Genomic DNA, 22,042 nt, shown 5'->3' with positions numbered 1-22,042 from the left:
TGCACCCAACATAGGAGCACCTCAATACATAAGGCAAATGCTAACAGCCATAAAAGGGGAAATCTACAGTTACTCAATCATAGTAGGGGACTTTAACACCCTACTTTCACCAACGGACAGACCATCCAAAATGAAAATAAATAAGGAAACACAAGCTTTAAATGATACACTAAACAAGATGGACTTAATTGATATTTAAAGGACATTCCATCCAGAATAACAGATTACATTTTCCTCTCAAGTGCTCACGGAACATTCTCCAGGATAGATCATATCTTGGATAACAAATCAAGCCTTGATTAACTTAAGAAAACTGAAATCATATCAAGTATCGTTCCTACCACAATGCTATGAGACTAGATATCAATTACAGGAAAAAATCTGTAAAAAGTACAAACACATGGAGGCTAAACAATACACTACATAATAACCAAGAGATCACTGAAGAAATCAAAGAGGAAATCAAAAAATACCTAGAAACAAATGACAATGAAATCACGATGACCCAAAACCTATGGGATGCAGCAAAAGCAGTTTTAAGAGGGAAGTTTATAGCAATACAATCCTACCTCAAGAAACAAGAAACATCTCAAACAACCTAACCTTGCACCTAAAGCAATTAGAGAAAGAAGAACAAAAAAACCCCAAAGTTAGCAGAAGGAGAAATCATAAAAATCAGATCAGAAATAAATGAAAAAGAAATAAAGGAACAATAGCAAAGGTCAGTAAAACAAAAAGCTGGTTCTTTCAGAAGATAAACAAAATTGATAAACCATTAGCCAGACACATCAAGAAAAAACGGGAGAAGACTCAAATCAATAGAATTAGAAATGAAAAAGGAGAAGTAACAACTGACACTGCAGAAATACAAAGGATCATGAGAGATTACTACAAGCAACTATATGCCAATAAAATGGACAACCTGTAAGAAATGGACAAATTCTTAGAAAAGCACAATGTTCTGAGACTGAACCAGGAAGAAACAGAAAATATAAACAGACCAATCACAAGCACTGAAATTGAGACTGTGATTAAAAATCTTCCAACAGGTTTCCCTGGTGGCGCAGTGGTTGAGAGTCTGCCTGCCGATGCAGGGGGCACAGGTTCGTGCCCCCGTCTGGGAAGATCCCACATGCCGCAGAGTGGCTGGGCCCGTGAGCCATGGCCACTGAGCCTGCACGTCCAGAGCCTGTGCTCTGCAACGGGAGAGGCCACAACATTGAGAGGCCCAAGTACTGCCAAAAAAAAAAAAAAAAAACCTCCAGAACATAGGCATAGAGGGAACTTACCTCAACATAATAAAGGCCATATATGACAAACCCACAGCCAACATCATTCTCAATGGTGAAAAACTGAAACCATTTCCACTAAAATCAGGAACGAGACAAGGTTGTCCACTCTCACCACTCTTATTTAACATAGTTTTGGAAGTTTTAGCCACAGCAGTCAGAGAAGAAAAAGAAATAAAAGGAATCCAAATCAGAAAAGAAGAAGTAAAGCTGTCACTGTTTGCAGATGACATGGTACTATACGTAGAGAATCCTAAAGATGCTATCAGAAAACTACTAGAGCTAATCGATGAATTTGGTAAAGTAGCAGGATACAAAATTAATGCACAGAAATCTCTTGCATTCCTATACCCTAATGATGAAAAATGTGAAAGAGAAATTAAGGAAGCACTTCTATTTACCACTGCAGCAAAAAGAATAAAATATCTAGGGGTAAACCTACCTAAGGAGACAAAAGACCTGTATGCAGAAAACTGTAAGACATTGATGAAAGAAATTAAACATGTAACAAACAGATGGAGAGATATACCATGTTCTTGGATTGGAAGAATCAACACTGTGAAAATGACTATACTGCCCAAAGCAATCTACAGATTCAATGCAATCCCTATCAAACTACCACTGGCATTTTTCACAGAACCAGAACAAAAAATTTCACAATTTGTATGGAAACACAAAAGACCCCGAATAGCCAAAGCAAACTACAGAAAGAAAAATGGAGCTGGAGGAATCAGGCTCCCTGATTTCAGACTATACTACAAAGCTACAGTAATCAAGACAGTGTGGCACTGGCACAAAAACAGAAATATAGATCAATGGAACAGGATAGAAAGCCCAGAGATAAATCCATGCACCTATGGTCAACTAATCTATGACAAAGGAGGCAAGGATATACAATGGAGAAAATACAGACTCTTCAATAGTGGTGCTGGGAAAACTGGACAGCTACATGTAAAAGAATGAAATTAGAACACTCCCTAACACCATACAGAAAAATCAACTCAAAGTGGATTAAAGACCTAAATGTAAGGCCAGACACTATAAAACTCTTAGAGGAAAACACAGGCAGAACACTCTATGACATAAATCACAGCAAGATCCTTTTTGACCCACCTCCTAGAGAAATGGAAATAAAAACAAAAATAAACAAATGGGACCTAATGAAACTTAAAAGCTTTTGCATAGCAAAGGAAAACATAAACAAGACAAAAAGACAACCCTCAGAATGGGAGAAAATATTTGCAAATGAAGCAACTGTCAAAGGATTAATCTCCAAAATATATAAGCAGCTCATGCAGCTCAATATCAAAAAAACAGACAACCCAATCCAGAAATGGGCAGAAGACCTAAATAGACATTTCTCCAAAGAAGATATGCAGATTGCCAACAAACACATGAAAGAATGCTCAACATCACTAACCATTAGAGAAATGCAAATCAAAGGTACAATGAGGTGTCACCTCACACTGTCAGAATGGCCATCATCAAAAACTCTAGAAACAATAAATGCTGGAGAGGGTGTGGAGAAAAGGGAACCCTCTTGCACTGTTGGTGGGAATGTAAATTGATACAGCCACTGTGGAGAACAGTATGGAGGTTCCTTAAGAAACTAAAACTAGAACTACCATATGACCCAGCAATCCCACTACTGGGCATATACCCTGAGAAAGCCATAATTCAAAAAGAGTCATGTACCACAATGTTGATTGCAGCCCTACTTACAATAGCCAGGACATGGAAGCAACCTAAGTGTCCATCGACAGATGAATGGATAAAGAAGATGTGACACATATATACAATGGAATATTACTCAGCCATAAAAAGAAACGAAATTGAGTTATTTGTAGTGAGCTGGATGGACCTAGAGTCTGTCATACAGAGTGAAATGAGTCAGAAAGAGAAAAACAAATACTGTATGCTAACACATATATATGGAATCTGAAAAAGAAAATGGTTCTGAAGAAACTAGGGGCAGGACAGCAATAAAGAAGACGACGTAGAGAAGGGACTTGAGGACGTGGGGAGGGGGAATGTAAATTGGGATGAAGTGAGAGAGTGGCATGGACATATATACACTACCAAACGTAAAATAAATAGCTAGTTGGAAGCAGCCGCATAGCACAGGGTGATCAGCTCAGGACTCTGAAACCACCTAGAGGGGTGGGATAAGGAGGATGGGAGGGAGGGAGGAGATATGGGGATATATGTACGCGTATAGTTGTTTCACTTTCATATAAAGCAGAAACTAATACACCATTGTAAATTAATTATACTCCAATAAAGATGTTAAAAAAACATCAAGTTTTTTTGCTATAACAAAACATTTAAGTTTTGTTAAAACATTTAAATATTCAAGTTTATTTGCTATAACAACTTACGCTTTCTTAAGTAGTAGAGAGGGAACACAGACAATGCTAAGTCAAAATGCAGATATCTAAATAACTTTTAAGCTATTACAACAATTTACAATTATGTACACTTTGGGGCTAGCACTTAGAAACATACAGAAATAAATATGTACGGTTTATTTGTTAAATAGGAGAGATTATAGATACAGTTTATCTTTTTAAATTTGAATTTTTTAAAAAGGTAATATCTTCTCTGTTTAACATTAAAGTGGGAAAATACACTTGAATAAAATTTCAACCTGAAACATTTTAGTTGTCAGTGGAGGATTAATAGGAGATTAAATTCTAGTTATCTGGAAGTTTTTGCTCTGTGGATCTGCTCATTAACCCACCAATACCAAAAAAAATGAGGTAATGCTGGACACTGTATATAACTCTAGTTGAGGGACTTCTGAGAGGAGACAACTGCTGGAGGGGATGCAGGAGAGCGGGTGATGAGGCTTCTAAGATAAGAAATGGAAAATTGTGAAGATATTTGTGCCCCGTGGGAATGCTCACCAAAAAGTGACCTCAGCAAAGGAGGATTTAAATAATCAAGTGGCTAGAAGGACCAGCTCTGTCAAACCAGTCTGCCCCTTTCCCCAGCCACTCCTGTCATTGCCCAATGGGCTCGTGAACAGGGTGGCCGACGGCTGCAGGGAGGGAGATCAAGCGTGGGCTCAGCACATGGACCTCCACTCATCAAGGCTGACCTGGCTGCGGCCGCCGCTGAGGGCCCTATGTGCCCCCAGCAGAGACCAGCCCTCAGTCCAAACTCCACCTCCGTGTTCACACTACCCTCTCTGTGTGTCTGTTTTCTCCTCTTCTGTAAATTCTCCCTCTCCTAATTAGCCCAAGGCAAATGTCATCAGAAAAGCTGTGACTTTCAAGATCTAGTAATTGATCAAAGAAACATAACCTTTGGAAGCCCTGTTGTATAAAGAAAAAGCAACGGCAACTTAAAGTTAAAAGATCTACATATGAATCTTTGCTCCACCCCTGACCTAAGGCAAATTGTGTCACTTGTCTGAGGCACCTTGTCTTCATCTGCAAAGTTGAGAGGGTTCAGGGTCATGAAAATTCATGTAAGATGAGATTATATAAACTCTTCATGAAATTCAACATGACCCAAATCATGCTATTGCCTTCCCCAAGCCCCTTCCCCTCCCCCAACATTTAAAATTCAATTTTAGACCTTAAATAACCCTTAAACTACCATTTCCCTTTCTGAAAAAGTCTTAGAAGTACTATTCTCTGCCAATGTTGCAGACTGCTACCTTGCAAGAAAAAGATGATCTACTTACATCATTGGCTTTGGTTTTATTTACAGCATTGAAGCAGGCAACATCTGACTTCTCTTCCTGAGTGAAACCCAGACCACAGGCTGGGGAGGTCTGAGCCATGGCACTCTGCTGCTCCCTCGCTGACCCTCCCAAAGGGGCACTGGAGGAACTGTCACACCCATACCATACAGTCTGTCTTTGACTGGAGGAAAGGAAACCCCACCCAGCCCTGCAGATGGTGCACCAGCCTGGGTGGGCTTTACTGCTACTGAGAAACATGTCCCTCAGTTCCCACTAGGAAAGGGGGGCAAAGTAGACCCCAGTCCAGTGTTGCTTACACACACACACAGAAGGCACACAGATACAGACAGATACCAGGATCCACAGGTAGCCATGAGAACACTGTCACACCAGCGCCTGCAGACACATACGTGAGGCACACACTTCCCCAGACACCCAGATACACAGACCCAGCATTAACTTGTTCTTATCCAGTCATGACTGCTGAATGCTAGGGAAAGGAAGGATGTAGCAGCTAGCCATGTGCAATTACCATCAATCATTTCCCTCAGTGCAGTTACTTATAATCCCTCTGAGTTTATTCTTCTGTCTTCCACCAACTCTTACGCCTCACCTAGATTGCATCACCATTTACTCCACCCATGAGTGGGCACAGCAAGTGCCTCAGGAATCGATATGCCCTTCCACATACCACAGACCAGTGTCCTGAAATAGAGAAAATTTTATTTCATGAAGCTTTCTCCCAGCACATCCATACTTTACACCACGTGCCATATACAACGAATTTTGTTAATGATTTTATTTCTGATGGCTCCCTCTTTTCAGAACACTAACAACTACTCTTCTAACTTAGATTTAGTAGAGTTCAGTTTCTAATTAGCTCAGATTCAAGTCCCAGAGAGCAGCAATATACAACTTAAACCCTCAGGCTAGAATCTCAGGGTAGACGTGGAATTTTGATACCAAATGATTTTTCCCCAGTAACATAACAACTAAAGAAAGCAGGATTGTTTTCATGTGTGAAATCACTTAAATAAGATTTCCACTTTCTGGTTTCCTTTTAACTTTAAGTAAGTCATTAAAAAAAAGAGTCCCACAGAGAGAAAAGAAAAAGTAAGCATGACATTCTTCAATAACCTCTGGTCACTGCATCACATCCCTGTCATTCCCAAAGTGACTCAGAGAGAGTAAAAAGGGCACTAAACAGAAACTTCCTTGATGTTTCACAGACAGAGTGCTGTACAGGACCACACAGCCACCACCGTGTCCACCTACAAAGTGCATGGAAAGCCATAAACACAAAGATGCCTGTTTCTCATCTTCTTGGTTAAACAAAAAACAAAAGCCATGAAGGAAACCCAGAGCCACGCTGCTGTGGATGGCCAGGCTTCAGTCTCTCGTCCCTGCTGTCAGAGAGGAGTGCCAGCCCCTGATCACTGCTGCGCATGAGTAAGCAGGAGATGGCTAAGTGGAATTTTGAGAAATAACAAACTCAAGACATGGATGTAGTTATCCAAACATCAAGGGACTTCTCCATTTGCACATGGATAATTGTGCAGTTATACGTTTCGTTACACGGAGACCAGATGGGAGCAACCGAGCTCATCCTCAGATGCGTGTTCCCCTGGAAGCCTTGACACACATACCCAGGGGCTGGAGGGTGAGACGAGAGTTCATTAGAACCAAACCAAGCTGTATTTCACATTTGATTCCCAACATCTGAACAGGTGCAGAAAAGTCACAGGCATCTGGAAGTTTGGCCCCAGTTCTATTCCTCAATCAGCCCACCAATTCTCAAGGTTCTCACTGAGAAGATCAGGTACTCTAGCTTTTCTTGGGTGCAGAATGGGGACAATGAAATTGGAACTTATGTTCCTACTGGTAATTCAGTGCTTGGAAGATACTGAAATCTTTACCTTAAGATATAGAACTCGGCTCACTGAAAGAAGAAAGGGCTCTATCTGCTGCCATTTTATGAGGTGATCAACCCAACCAGGTACCAGGATAAGAACTATTGGATCCATCTGGGTCAAGAAAGCAGGCCTGAGTGCCCTGAGATAAGCTGAGATTTTGGCATTCAACGGGAAATGATGCAAAAATGGACTTGCCACCTGCCGGCTATATGACTTTGGACAAGATCCTGAACCCTCTGTATTTCAGTTTTATTACCTAAAAGATAGAGGGTGAAAGAAAGTAACACAGCCAAGCTCCAGTTCAGCATCTGACACCCAATAAATCTTTGATATATTTCCCTTGCCTTCCTTGCTGGTGTCATTTCTTGATTCTTAATTATGAATTTCTAATTCATAGTAGTTGAATGCATTTGTTGTTTCACCAACCTGCAATGGTTTTCTGATTACAAATATATATACGACTTTTATATATATGACAAATATATGTATATATAGTATATGTATGACATTTAGAAAGTACTCATAAGCAAGAAGAAAGTAAAACTCATCTGTAAACCTAAAAGTGACCACAGTAAACATTTCAGTGTCTAACCTTTGTCTATGTGTCTTGGGATATCTCTCTCTCTCTCTCATTTACATATTTATATTTTTACAAAAGGGATTGTCGTGTAGTCTACATCTTTCACTTAACATATCTACCCCTTCCGTGGAGTCTATCTTTCTCTGTCACTGACTATTTTTCCACAACATGATTTTAGTGGCTGTATAGTCTTCCATTATTTAAATGTACCATGGTTTACTGATCAATATAAAAGTGTTCTTTTACCTAAGTTTTTATATGTGAAACTAAAAATGTTCTTATATGTGAAACTAAAACTATCTAATTTAATCCTATGGAATAAATTTAACTCAAAGTAGCTTGCCACCAATTAAATAGAAAATTAGTTGTAACACACCTACGTAAGTGCAATGTCTTCTTTCTTCTTTAACCACCAGAACTGCTCATTAAGAAACTGCTGAAGTCCATGGTGATTAGTGACAGGACCTCATGTCTGTATCCTCGTCTTGGCCCGGATCTTCCTATTTTCATTGCCCCATTTATGCCTCTGACTTGCACCGTCCACTGGTATGTCCCATGCCAGACTGCTAACTTACCCACGTTACTGAGCTCACAGCAGAGAGCTGTCCGTACAAGATCCTGCCTGGAATGCAGGATTTATACTACTTATATTTCTTACTATTGGTCCATCCAACTCCAGCACAAGTTCTATTTATTATCATAGAAACATAGGTCATTTGGGAACATTTAGTCACCTCCTTCAACTCTGTGCTGTCTTCAGATACTTCTGTCACCTGGGACTCTGCTCTACTCTCTTTTTGAATATATCCAGGGAAGAAGATGTATCTTCGGGGAGGGGGTGTCCTGGGCACATGTGTACACACATATGCTATTTGAATAACTATCTAAATGCTTAAGAACACTTTCCATCTGGAACCTTTATAAGTAGACAGTATATACACACACACACACACACACACACACACACACACACACACACACATATAAAATCCCAAAAGAAAAAACTGACTATCTTTGGCTCTTTTATAGATAGAATACATATATAGAGAATCATATACGTATGCCTCTCTATATGTGTGTGTGAATTTTTTCCCGGAAAAATCTCAGTCTCTCTTTATAGCTATGTGTTTTTTCCTGAGTAGTTGTCACAGTCAATTAAAATACATATATGTGGATCTTTAAATAAATTCCATCAGACCAATATCTGTCTGGTTGGGAAATAATTACTGTCCATTTGCTAAATGCCACCAACCCTTATACTATGTTCCAGTGAACTAAAGACCTCTGGCAATCATAGATTTACAACTCAGCAAGATTAAACAATTTACTGTTATTTATGACAGCAAAGCTAGGTCTTCTGTATTATATTCCACGTTAGCATCTGTCACTTTACATTTGGGAGATCCTGTCCAAAAAAAGATTATGCCTCCTAACCAAACATTCAGCAGGGCTGTAGGAACAGGCACCCTGACAAACATCCTGACAAAATGCTTTAAAGCATCGCTAGAGCTTGCAGCTGTGCATTTTCAGACTACGCAGCAGATGAGCGTGGAGTCTCTTAGCCTCTGCTTCGTCTGTTCCTCTCAGTAATCCCTCACATGGCCCAGTCCATTAGGCTTGAAAATCCGCATGAAATGAGCAGATTAAGATCTGGCCTCAGTTGGGGCAGTGGAGCAGGTATAGAAGGGTGGGTCTGCTCCTAACGTAGCCTGAGCCTCAGAAAGGTTTAAGATTGAAAAGCATGGCATTGGCTCAGCTGATTCATAATAGGAAATAATGCACAGACCACGCAAAAAGAAGTCCTTTATGTTGAGTTAAAGTCTACGCCAGAGCAGCTGCTGCCACCTCAAGTACCGTGACAGGGTGTGCACACATGTGTGTTTGTGTGTGCATGAGTGAGTGTGTGTGTGTGTGTGTGTGTGTGTGTGTGTGTGTGTGTGAGCGTTCATGCTGGGAGAGGGGAGAGTATCATGACTTCAGCAGTCGCCACCCAAGCCTTAGCCAGCAGCCTGCAGAAATGCCGAAAGTCTTACTAAAGCAACTGTGATCACCACATCGACGGGCGCCTTCGATCAGTAAGGCTACTGAGAATAAAAAGCAAATATGCACATGTCCTTTTATTTTAATCAGAGAAAAATAGTTTGGTAATAGTGGTGCTATATGAATCAATAAAATAATTGACAATAATCCATTACCTCATTCAATCCTCCCCAAACCCCTGGAAGATGTGGGAGGCAAGTATTACGACAGTGCCTATTTTTATAAACGAGGAAACAAACCCCAGAAAACTAGGTGACTTCCCCACAGTCATACACGTTGCAAATGATAGTATAATGATTCAAATTCAGAGCTTCTCCTTTTCTTCTTAACTACTCTCTAGTGATGTGTTTAATTATGAAAGCAAGGCATGTATACGTGTGTAATTACTTAATAAAGAGAAGTATATGAGTAGAAAGGGAAAGGATTCCCCTCCCCCACCAAACACACCCACATACCCCAGATATATTCACTGTTAACTGTCTGGACTATGTTCCTCCAACCCTACTTTCTATGCCTAATTATATACACAAAAGTGGGATCATGCTACACATGACCCTCTACTAATTGCTTTGTTTCACTTTAACCAACTATCATCCACATCTTTCTCATGTCACATATAGATCCACCTCCTTCATTTATGGATATTAATGCATTCCTAGTGTGGTTGTGTCATAAATTATGTACCTGTTCTCTACTGCTGAACATATAAATTGTTTCCAAGTTTTTTTTTTAATAAAGCTGTTTTGTTTTTTTAAGTTTTTTTTTTGGGGGGGGGTGGCCCGAGCTGAGCAGCATGTGGGATCTTAGTTCCCCAGACCAGGGATCGAACCCACACCCCCTGCATTGGAAGCGTGAAGTCTTAACCACTGGACCACCACGGAAGTCCCTCCAAGTTTTTCTTTAGCAAAATGCTGCAGTGAGTATTCTTGTACATAAATGTTTCCACATTTGTATTAGAAAATTTATAGGATATATTCTTAGAGTAAAGGATTCTTAGATTATTGGACAAGTACTCTATTTAGATACATACTGCCAAATTGCCTGATCAAAAAGTTGCATCAATTTAACTTCCATCAACAGTGTACAAACATGACAATTTTCCAACACCTATGCCAGCTCTGAGTATTTTCCGTTTTTTTCAAATTAATGGATTGTTTTTATTTGTATTTCTTTGGTTACTAATGAGGTTGATCACCTTTTCATGCATTTGTGGTTGCTGTTGACAATATTTCTTTTAAACTGTTTGAATTTTCTTATTGATTTGGGAAAGCTTTTCATATATTGTAGATATTAACCATCTGCTGTAAAACTCTCCTCCTACTATTCTGTGAGGTCTTTTGTCAAGCAGGATAAACTCTGGTCCTATGATTTCAAATTCTTTTCTATTTTTTATTATAAATGTCTAAATATAAAACTACATATCCCTAGCTACCAAACCGGACTCTTATTAGAGGAAAACAATAGAAAGGCAGTAAGTATTCTATTTGTACAAAGCATCTATTAGTAGAGACTTGGAAAGGGAAAGAAAATTGTCTGTGACTTTATGCCAAGAAAAAGAATTTCTTTGGGGATTCAGTGTTCCTAAAAATTTTTTTTCTTCAAACAAATACAGGCATTACTCCAAAATTTGACGTCACTAACAATGCAGGAGATGAAAGGTATTGAAAGGCTCAGAAAATGTGGATTTTAACAAGTCTTGTGTATACCCCAGATATCCTCTTATTCATAAGTAATGCGAGTCAAGTCAGATGAAAGAACCGAAAACTTTCCCTTTGGCTATGCAAGTATAAACAGTAAAGGCATACTGGCCAAATCTTGAGTGTTTGCAATTAGCTGTCAAGGCTGTAGGCTAACAAAGGACATTGCAGCCCTAGCTTTTTACCTTCAATTTAAAAATCCCTAGGAAATTCAGACCTTTTTTTTTTTTTCTGCTGCCTATTATTCCCAAATAATCCTATTACAGTGTCCATTCATGTCACTGTTGTCTAACAGAAGAGTGGCCGGAGCCCAAAAGATGAAGGGTAAGGTTGGTAAAGCCAATACCTCTCCTTAGATTCCCCCAAAATAGGTTCCAACTTCTATTCCTCAAGGCTGTACAGAAACCAGCAAACTTCCAGAGTTCACAAAGGGAACAGATGTTTTATAAAAAATTCTTAGGGCAGGTTTCAGACATAATGTTGCTGATGGGTATCTGTCTTTTCAATAAACATCATTATATTTTATCACAAGATTTAATAAAGCAGCTTAGTTAAAAATGCCATCTGGGTCTCTGGACACATTAAACAAAGCTTAAAATAAACCACCCCAGCAACTGGGAGGGCCCAGCTGTTCTCAAAACCTCTCCCACTCCTTTTACTTCCTCATAAAAAAGTGAATGAGGACTTGAGGCTAAAAGAGTCAAGAATGAACAGACCCAAACAAGGAGAAGGGTGGAACCAAGGGCTCCCTAAAATTTGCTATTTGCTCAGATAATAGATTTTCCATCTCCACAATTCAGGGGATGAGGATTTGGGAAGGGAAGCAAGATAAAGTTATGGGAGGCTCTTTAGGGTTTTCTATTATATTACAAACCAGCCCTTCCTAACATCTGGGCCATAGTAGCCCATTCCATTCACCTATTCTGTTGTGAACACCCATAGAAAATACAGAGCAATCACCACCCACTTCTTTTGCCTTCTAGAGATAGGACCTGGAGCTAGCCACGCCCAGATTTCCAGATCCATTCCAGGAAAGAAGCCTTAGTGTTACAGTACATGTTTCCCTCTCTTGCTTCCTTCTTCTTTCATCACTACTGGCCACCCACCACCATATCCCGCTCTGCTTCTCTTCCAAATATATGTTCCTTGTCTTTGGGACCAAACCAAAATTTGTTGCCCAGATAGTTCTCAAGGCAAGTGTATTCTCATTCTTTGGAAACAGACACGTCTTTATGACCTGTTGGAATCAAATACAACCTGTGCCAGCATCTATCCGGAGGGCACGCCCAAGCCCCTCACTGATCTAGCATTCCTCATATCATTTCACTTCATTTTCTACCTCTAAAAGATTTCACAAGCCATTGAGGAGCTCTTGAATCCTTTAAGCTGCACTGTATGCCAATATTATTATCATTAATGCTGATCATCATATGGCCAGTACAGTGCACGGCTAACTGGCAAATGGATTTTCTCTTGGCTAAAACTTGTTACAGAGCTCTAGGTTGTCCATACATGCAGTCAAATCATTATTATCTGAGATGTATTCAGCCGACCATAGTAATACTCCCTGGCATTTCTTAGTGCTGTGGATGTTACAAAATGCTTTCATATGCAGTGCTTCATTTGATTCTCAGGATAATTCAGAGATGCTATCATACCCAATTTATAGATGAGAAAACAAGTGGTTTCTTGGTATGTCAAGAGGCTAAAGCATTTGCACTGCAACTTGTATGTCAGAGCTAGGAAAATAAGGCAAGCCCTCCAGCTGCTGATACAGTGCTTTTTCTACCATACCTCATTGCCTCCTGGGCTAAAGTCAAAAGAGAGTGTGGTTATTGTATGAAGAAATCTGGTTTGGGTTTGCCAATTATGTATTTGTAGTATTTGTCGACCTCCCTTTATTTAACCGATAGCTGCTTTTGATTGTAACAGTCTGGCTCCATTAAACACACACACACACACACACACACACACACACACACACACACACACATTTTAAATGTTAAATTATAGAACTGTGCTGTCCAGTATGGTACCTACTAAGCACTTGTGGCTATCTAAGTTTCAATCTTAATTAATTAAAATTAAATAAAATGTAAAATTCAGTTCTTCAGCAGCATCAGCTGCATTTCAAGTATTCAACAGTCAAGTGTCCTAGTTGGCTAGGACAGTAGAGATTACAGAACATTCGCATCATCACAATAAGTTCTGTTAGACAGTGCCAATATACAATGTCATCTCAGAAAAAGAAGACTTTAGAAAAAGTCAGAAACATCTTCAGGCAGATACAGTTCTGTCACCTGTCCCATATTAAAGGTAGTTTAGGACTAAAAAAGAAGATTTTTACAAAGAGGAGGAAGAAAGACAGATGCCCTTAGCTGCAAATGGATCTACCCAGAGAAGGGCAAAGGCATTCCTGTAGCCATTATGATGCATTTGGCTTTTCAGTTCTTTAAGACATTAGAATAAATTGATACACAGAGGATCTAAACCCCTGAGGAGGATCTAAAGCAGATGGAAATAGAAATAGGATAAAAAAATCAATTAGTTTCAAACTAAGTCTGATCTCAATTCATTTAAATTACACTATTTACTTCATATACTTAGTTTTTTGTTGTTTGTCTGTTGCTCTATATAGCATGACATAGTTTGTAACTTCAAAAGGGGATTAAAATACTTCTGGGGTTTTTTAGATAAATTCACATAGCCCCGTAAAAACTACTAAAAAAAAAAGGTAGTTTCTTTTCATTCTTCAATAATCTATTCAAATTGATTATATAAAAATCCAGGAGTCCATAGTGATATTCAAAAAAGTGAAAGCAAAACAAAACAAAATTCATGTGTCATCAATGGAGGTGGCTATTTCACCAAATTCTTACTCTGAAAATTGGTAATTAAAAAAGAGAGAGAAATAACACATAATTCTGTCTTTCCAGAAGGAACTATATTACAGAATAATCAAATAGCCTAGTAGTGAGGAAAATACCCAGTTTATAGAAAAGTGCCAACTAAAACATGAAGATGGAATTAGAGAATTTGAAAATCATCATTTTGAAACCCCTAATGAAATAATCAACTCAAGCCAGTATCATTAATGGATGCTAAAACAATTGGGTAAAAATTGATAAGGAACTGAATATTCACATGGTACAAAGTGCACCCCACAGCCTACTGCTAGTCCCAAAGGGAAAAATAATGGACCATACCACCATAGCTCTATAATTATCTCAGCATCACGGATGATGGAACAACCAGAGACTATGTTTCCTTGTATTATGCAACTGAATACACACCATCACCTATGAAATAATCTTATAAAAAAATACCGAACCTGACTCTAATTAAGCCTTTAGACTGATTTCTAGTTCACACACACACACAGGGAATAGAGTGAAAAGTTAAATGACACCATAAAGAAGTAATCAGAAAATTCCAGAAAGGAGGTGGAGGAGACATTCTATAGAAAAACCAACCGACCTAGTCTCGTCAACAAGTCAATTTCGTTAACAAAATAAAAATAAAAAGGGAGGTACTTTCTAGGTTAAAAGAAACTTGAGACAAATGTAATGTGTGTTCCTTGATTAGAAGAAACAAGCCTGAACAAATTAGGTATAAAAGACATTTCAGAATAATTGAAGAAATCTGAATGTGGACTGGGTCATAAATAATGTAAAGAAATAATTTTTTATTTTGTTTGGGATGTTAATGATACTGTCACTATCAAGGAAAATGTTCTTCTTTTTTAGAGATCCGTACTGAAAAACTTAGGGTAAAATGTCATGTTCTTTAATATATTTTAATATACTTTAGACCCTCGAAAAGATGAATCAAACATAGAAAAATGTCAACAATCTAGGACAAGGGCATATGGATGTCGTTAATCTATTCTCTACACTTTCCTGAAAGCTTGAAAGTTTCATAACTTTATGAGAAAGTTTTTTAAAATCTCCAATTGTACAGGTATTTGTGTAGGAATCTATTTCAAACTTTATGAGATATTAAAATATTAATAGTGTAGTTTATTGTTTTAGAAATTCCAAACTTCTGTTTTCCTCCAGCAATTTCATAAGCGAAGAGCAACAACCATTTTTTATAGAAAAACGGCTTTGTAAAATTAACTTTTTCAATCAAAACCAAGGTTTTTCAGAGAGAGAGAATGCAGCCCACCTGGTCATATTCAAGTCAGTTCAAAGAGAATAAATTCTATCTTCTACTATTTTCTTTTTTTTTTTTTTTTTACTATGAATATCCAATGGGAAATCAAAAAAAGGCCAAAGCATTTGGAATTGAAGTTCCCCATTCCTAAGTATAATCAGCAGGCCAAGTCAGGAGGCAAGTGCATCCCCATCAATTTGCAATCATGCAAGACCAATTTTGCTTACTGTGGTTCCTTTTAAACTGCCTCTCGCCTGAAGTCAGCCTTCTGATTATTCACTTTGCTTTAGCAAAAGCTCCCACGAAGCTGAACAAAATGAGGAAAAGACTGGTGAAAGCTGGCTGTTTGAAATTGTTACAGGAGTCAACCACCCCTTTCCCCCATGCCCGTCCATCTTAGAATTAATACTTTCAGATTATTTAAAAGACGGTGGGGGCTTCCCTGGTGGTGCAGTGGTTGAGAGTCCGCCTGCTGATGCAGGGGACACGGGTTCATGCCCCGGTCCGGGAAGATCCCACATGCCGCGGAGCGGCTGGGCCCGTGAGCCATGGCCGCTGAGCCTGCGCGTCCGGAGCCTGTGCTCCGCAGCGGGAGAGGCCACATCAGTGAGAGGCCCGCGTACAGAAAAAAATAATAATAATAAATAAATAAAAATAAAAGACGGTGCTTCTGTGTGGACTTTAGTTTGTCATTCTGTCCTTCATAACAACTGGTAGATTAAATTTGACTCTATTTTAGGTATATATTAACGTATGCTAACTATCTCCTAAAATAAACTCCACTCTTAAAGTCAATAAAATGTGTTTACAGAGAAGACCCACTGAAGTTAAGAGACTGAAGAGTCCTTAGGGTAAAGTGTGCCAAGAAATAATAAAGCATAATAATAACGCGTCCATGCAAATCAACAGCTGTAATTCCAAAACTTTCCTGACCCGCAATAAATATTGGACAGGCCATGTTTTTCTCACTCCTTGGAAAACCTGGCCCAGGAAGGAGTATGAAAGCTGCCACAGCTCTCCCAAGGCTCATTATTCTCCATCATTCCATGGGAACGGCTTTGTCAGACAAGAGTAAAAGACCATTTGTTAACCTCTCTCCAAATCCCTGACTCAGGCCAACTTTCATCAATCCCAAGTGAGGAGCCAGAGAGAAATACAAGTCTTATAATCTCCAGCAGCATCATCTGCTGGGGCTGGAGATCACAGTCCCACCACCCAGCTCACCCTCACCCCAGCCAGGCCCTGTTTCACCCAACTGCTTTTTGGTTAGTAAAAAAAAAAAAAAAATCCTCTTTCCCTATTCCAGAAACACTGAAAAGGGGGAGTTAGAGTAGACAAACGTGAAGCATGGACAACCTCAAAGTTGTCTTTCTAAGCAAGAAATGAGAAAATTAAAAAGGATAGGGTTGGAAAGGAGGGAAGGAGGGAATTCAAAAGCCAGATCATTGTTTAGTTTCTCTTTTTTAAATGTTCACACTCACTTATACATCTGCACAGGTTTCACTTAAAGGGAAGTTCTATGTGTGTGGATCTGACTGCATTAACAAGGCTTAAGTTCCTCTTTTAGACAATGTTTCCCACAGAGAATTCAGGGACCCTTGAAGTCAGTATCCCTCTTGGACGCTGCTGGCTTTGGAAAGGAGGAAATCAGGGTATGGGGATATGTCAAAAGATGCGTCTAGTTGTAGGATGGGGAGAAAGGAAGGAGAAAGAGAAAAACTCAAGGTCTGAGAATTCAGATTGCAAAAGAAGACTACTTAAGTGGTGCGAGAAGTGAGAGGAAAGGAGGATGAAAACTGCAGGGGAGAAGAGGCATGAAATGTTGTAAACTGCCAAAGGGCATCTTGGAGAGAAGTTGGGAATTGCTTCAAGAAAAGCATTGCAAATCTCATTTCTGACCATTTAGAGATTTGCCTCCCCGGAACCGAGAGCCCAGTCTGTATAGGTTCACACTGATTCCCGTCCCATCCTTTCCCTAATCAAATCAATTATGAAATATAACTCCATGAACCAATGATATTAAAAACCTTCAGGGTCCACGCTTGCTAAATATGTCAGTAACCAACACTGGTGTGTGTGTGTGTGTGCGTGCGTGCGTGTGTGTGTGTGTGTGTGTGTGTGTGTGTCTTCGGAGCCAACACTACGGTTAAATTTGGCAGAGCCAAGATGTGGAGTAGAAGAAGACTGCAAATAGGATACAGAAGTGGGGTGGGGAGGGGGACAACTATCAATATATTGGTAGCGGGAGGGTAGTGAAAACGGTCAGAGCAAATATTTTTAAAGGGTTGGGGAAGAGAAAGTCGAGAACAGCGAGCAGGTGCAGGACATGGTCAGAGTCCAGAGAGAGTTCAGGGCGATGTGGCTGGTCGGTCGGGATGCCCGGCTGGGCTCAAAGAAGAGCGAGCAACCCTTAAGGCCTTTCGGAGCGGCGGGCGCGACACAGCCCGGGCGTCCCGGGTGCGCCGGGGAGGCTGCGGGGAGCTGCGGTGGCGGGACGCGGACGGAGGGGACCTGGGGGAGCGGCCGAGCCCGGGAACAGGGTGGGGGTCTAGGCTGGGCCTGGGGCAGGCCGGCGGAGAAGGCAGGGTGAGGAGGGGGACTGAGGACGCGAGGGGCGGCATGTCACTCACCCCGTTGGCCGCGGCCATCTGCACCACGATCTCCGTGGCCGTCCTGCTGAAGTACCTGCCGTCGCTGCCCACCACCATGGTGCAGCCCTGGCGGTCGCGCAGGTCGATGGACGACAGCACGCTCTGGATGAAGTTGGGCAGGTAGTTGCGCTGACCCTCGAAGAGCCCGGTGGGCCGTCGCAGCCCCCCGCCGCCGGCCGGCCGCTGGTCCTCGTAGGGCGCCGTCGGCACCGTCAGCACCGGGATGGGGCTCCCCTCCATGGCGCCTCCTGGCCGGTCCTGCCGCGGCTCCGGGAGCCGGAGGGAATCTGCAGCCCGACGGGGCCCCCACCAGCTTGGCGGCGCGCCCGGGCTCCGCCTCGCGCCGCGGCCCCCTCTGCGGCCGGCCCGCGCCCCGCGCCCTCCTGCCGCGCCGACCGCTCCTCCCTCTGCGCGCGGCCCCTAGCTGCCCCCGCAGAGTTTGGCCTCTACCTTCCAAGAAAAGTTCGCACCCGCCCAACTTCCTCTCCGGCCGGAGCGCCCGACGTGCCCGCAGCTTCTTCTCCCAGCTGGACTCACTTTCGGGGTGTCCCAAAAGCCCCTTCCCAGTGCCAACTACCCCGATCCCGGGGACGCCTCCTCGCGCGCCTAGCCCGAGCCTTCCCCGGTGATCGCGTCTCCCCCGGCACACCCTCCGCTAGAAAACAGCCGGGGAAGGGGTGGTGAGAACTTGACCAGGATTGGGGGTCCTCTCCCCGTACCCGCGGCCCCTCTCCCCTCCAACCCGCAGCCCTGCCTCCCGGCCTCCCAGGGAGTAAGCGGTTTACAAGCACCAGTTTCTCTTTTGAACAAGGACAGGGGTGGAGTTGGGAGGGGGCTGAAACCTTTTGCCATCAGAGAACAGCCCCAGCCAAAAATAACCCTGGAAGAGCGAGCTGAGAATTGTTATCTTCTGCCAGCGCTGAAATTGGAGGCTGGGCGCTGCGAGTGTGTCTGCGTGTGTACACACACCCCACCACTACCATTTGTTGCAGGGAATCACATACTGTCAGGCCCTTCAATCCAGCAGGATCCACCCAGCCATCCACACTTTTCCCCAGGCTCTCTGAAGGCAGCACACTTCTCAGGAAGAAAACTTTTTTTTTTTTGCTTGTTTGTTGTGGTGGTCACAACAGCAGAAACACAGATGCGTGGACGCGTATTTCCTTATTCTTCTTGCCCTTTCACCCTCCCTGGCCCAGCTCCTGCTTAGAAACAGGCTGTCCCACACTGTATGTGTCCACACTGCGGAGCTCTTACCAGGATTCATCGCTTTCACTAGGAGGAGGGTAAAGCCCTTTGTAAGGTCCTACCAGGAATGAATGAACAAACCCAAATTAAACAAGGACAGGGTACCAGGAACTGGGCTTGCTCCTTTCACAAGCTTTCTGGCATCTGGGGGTGGGGTGGGGAGAGGGGGGTGGTCAGAGATGTGCTGCCTTCTCTCCGTAAAGCCCACCAAAAATCCCAAATCAAGAAATTCCCCATAGAAAATCAACAGGCAAAAAGGATAAAGCCCCAAAAGGGAAGAAACAATTCTCATTTTTGCTTCTATCTCCTTTCACCCTCAAAGCATTTTTGCGCCCACTAAAGTCACTGAAATCTCCTGCTTCTCCTCCTCCAAATATTGTCCACTTCCTGGGACTAAGCTGGATTTGCTGCAGGATTATAAAGTGTTTGATCACAGTAAGATGACTGTGAATAACAGCTCACACTTATATGTTGTTTTGCAGCTGACAAAAGGCCTTGCAACTGTTTTCTCTTCGGAGGCTCAAAACAACTAAAAGAAGTAGTAATGGCATTCATATCATTCCCATTTTACAGATGAGAAAAAGGAGGTTCTGTGAGGTTGAAGGAAGTGGCCAAGATGGCACCTACATTCAGTACAAATTCTTATGTGGCCCCTCCCCTTTTTATTAATATCATTAGAGTGTGAAGTCATCAACTGAATCCTATTGAGACTCTAGCTTTTCTCTTCAACAGTGAAGGTTGTGTGTGTGTGTGTTGTTGTTGTTGTTTTGCCTCTACTCTCTCCATTCCCCTGTAAAGTTCCTGGCTTTATGGTTGAGGGAGTCTTGTCTTAGCACCAAATAGAATGTCAACACTTCTAAGGACTTGTGCACATCTCTATGATGGGGGATTTTTTTTAACCACTTTCTAATAACATTTCATTTTGCAAGGAAGGACAGTATCATTCCCAGGAGAGGGTGGTAAGCCCTCTGTCCCAGACAAGAAGAAAAGGATGCAGCCTCCAAGCCTCAGACATAACCAGAAGGTCTCCAGGACTCCATCTCTGCACTTCTAGGACCTGCCTCTCTCTTGACATCACCATCATTCTCTCCTACCACAGCCCAGCTCCTTCCCCAGGGCTGAGGACAAGTCAGGCACATCTCAGATAAGATTTTACAGCTTTACCAGCCAAAAGGAAAGTCTCTTTCCTTGGTTCTAATCCCCAAATTCCCAAAGACTCTGGTCCAGTTTGAGGCAACGCAACCAACCACAAAGCAGGAACCCCACAGTGAAAGGGACAAAGTTCCTCCAAAGTCAGGGGGTGCTGGTCCCCAAAGGCAGGAGAGATGGGCAAACAAACCGTAACTGCCCACCACATAATTGACACTTTCACTGATAAAGTCTTTTGAATATTATTTTTCTGTTCTCTGAATTCACACAGCACTTTGTACCACTCATAAGGAATGTTTCATGTGCTGCTACACCTTTCTATATGTCTTCTCTCCTCCAGCTGTATGTGGCCTTGGAATAGTTCCTTACCCTCTCCTCACCTCAGTATCATCATTGTGAAATGGGGATTAATATAATCCCGACCTCATAAATTGTTGGGAGGATGAAAATATATTAGTACAGTGCCCGACAAAAAGAAGGGCATTCAATAAATGTTAGATATTCATATTATTGCCATCGATATATAGTATTTGTCATTATTATCAATGTCTTATATACTAAGAACTACATTTTATATCTTTGTAGACCACCACTGTATGTAAACATCTTTGGGCAAAGGTAATATTATATAAAGTTTGGTTGAATTAATCTGTGGCTTTTGACAATGGAAACTCAAAGTATACAGAGTAATTTGCCCTTGAAACATACAAAAAGGGCTTATGAACTAAAGAAATCTCTTCAAAGCTGCCCCCAATTTTGATCAAGTTAATTCCAACAAATGTGTCACAGTGATGGAGAAAAGGAACCTGAGAGGGCTCCACAGGTGAGAAATGCCTGCCCAGAGTTGCTCACTGGTAAAATGAGAAGGTCGGATTAGATCAGTGTTTCCCAAAGGGTTTTCCTTGTAACACAAGTGCCTCCCAAATGCTGCATAAGCGTTTCATAGTCAAGTAACTTTTTAAAATCCTGCATGCTCTATCCCATTCTTGGAGTTTCATGATACTCATTTTCACACTGACACCTCTGAAAGGGCATCAGTTCAATGTCTTCTTGAACCAGTGCTTTTCCCAACCTAAACTCACACAACTAGTTTGCTTAGGGAAAGGGACTCAGACTAGCTTTGGAGCTACAGCTAGGACAGTCCCCTCCCCACTTCATGTGTCCTCCGTGGGCTAGGTCAGGGATAAATACATTTTCCTGATTCTAAGGGGCTGGTCATCCTTCTGTGCTGAGTTCAGAGCTTCTCTATAGCGTGGGTCACAATGAAGTGGGCCCTGTTCGCCTACAGATGCCTTCCAGGCTTCTCTGAGCCTCCAGGGAAAGGCCTCTTACTGAGAATTCTTGGCATGAAACAGGGGCAACCGATATATCCTTCCTTCCCCTTGGGATTTCCTTGCTCTTAAAAAGGTGTCAGCTGCTATCATCGTGTAGAGACTACACTAGCTGGCTCACCTAGACCAGCATTTCTCAAAAAGAGAATGTGGGGTAAAATATATCTTGAAACACTTCAGACTTCATCCACCCTCTGGGAGATTCACAAAGCATATTAGCATATGCAAGACTCCGTGAAGTTCCGCAGGAAAAATACCTATTTAACTTTAACCCAGCATTCTCAAATTTTATTTGACC

At 41.7% G+C, this 22,042-nt stretch overlaps 1 protein-coding gene across 2 annotated transcripts in view; it reads right to left on the bottom strand.

Annotated features, from left to right (window-relative positions):
* PGM5 (phosphoglucomutase 5) overlaps positions 1–18,706 on the bottom strand; it is a 270,967-nt gene extending 252,261 nt beyond the window's left edge. The window contains exon 1 of one of the 2 annotated variants that reach the window (XM_079925684.1): positions 17,996–18,706. In XM_079925684.1, the coding sequence (XP_079781810.1) occupies positions 17,996–18,256 (261 nt within the window). In that variant the 5' untranslated portion in view covers positions 18,257–18,706. The remainder of the gene's footprint in view (positions 1–17,995) is intronic. The other variant, XM_079925685.1, reaches the window with a different exon arrangement.
* Between the last annotated feature and the right edge of the window lie 3,336 nt (positions 18,707–22,042).

The sequence above is a fragment of the Stenella coeruleoalba genome (genome assembly GCF_951394435.1).
Source record: "Stenella coeruleoalba genome assembly, chromosome: 7".
In the NCBI taxonomy this organism is placed as follows: domain Eukaryota; kingdom Metazoa; phylum Chordata; class Mammalia; order Artiodactyla; family Delphinidae; genus Stenella; species Stenella coeruleoalba.
This window is presented reverse-complemented; position numbering and strand designations above follow the sequence as displayed.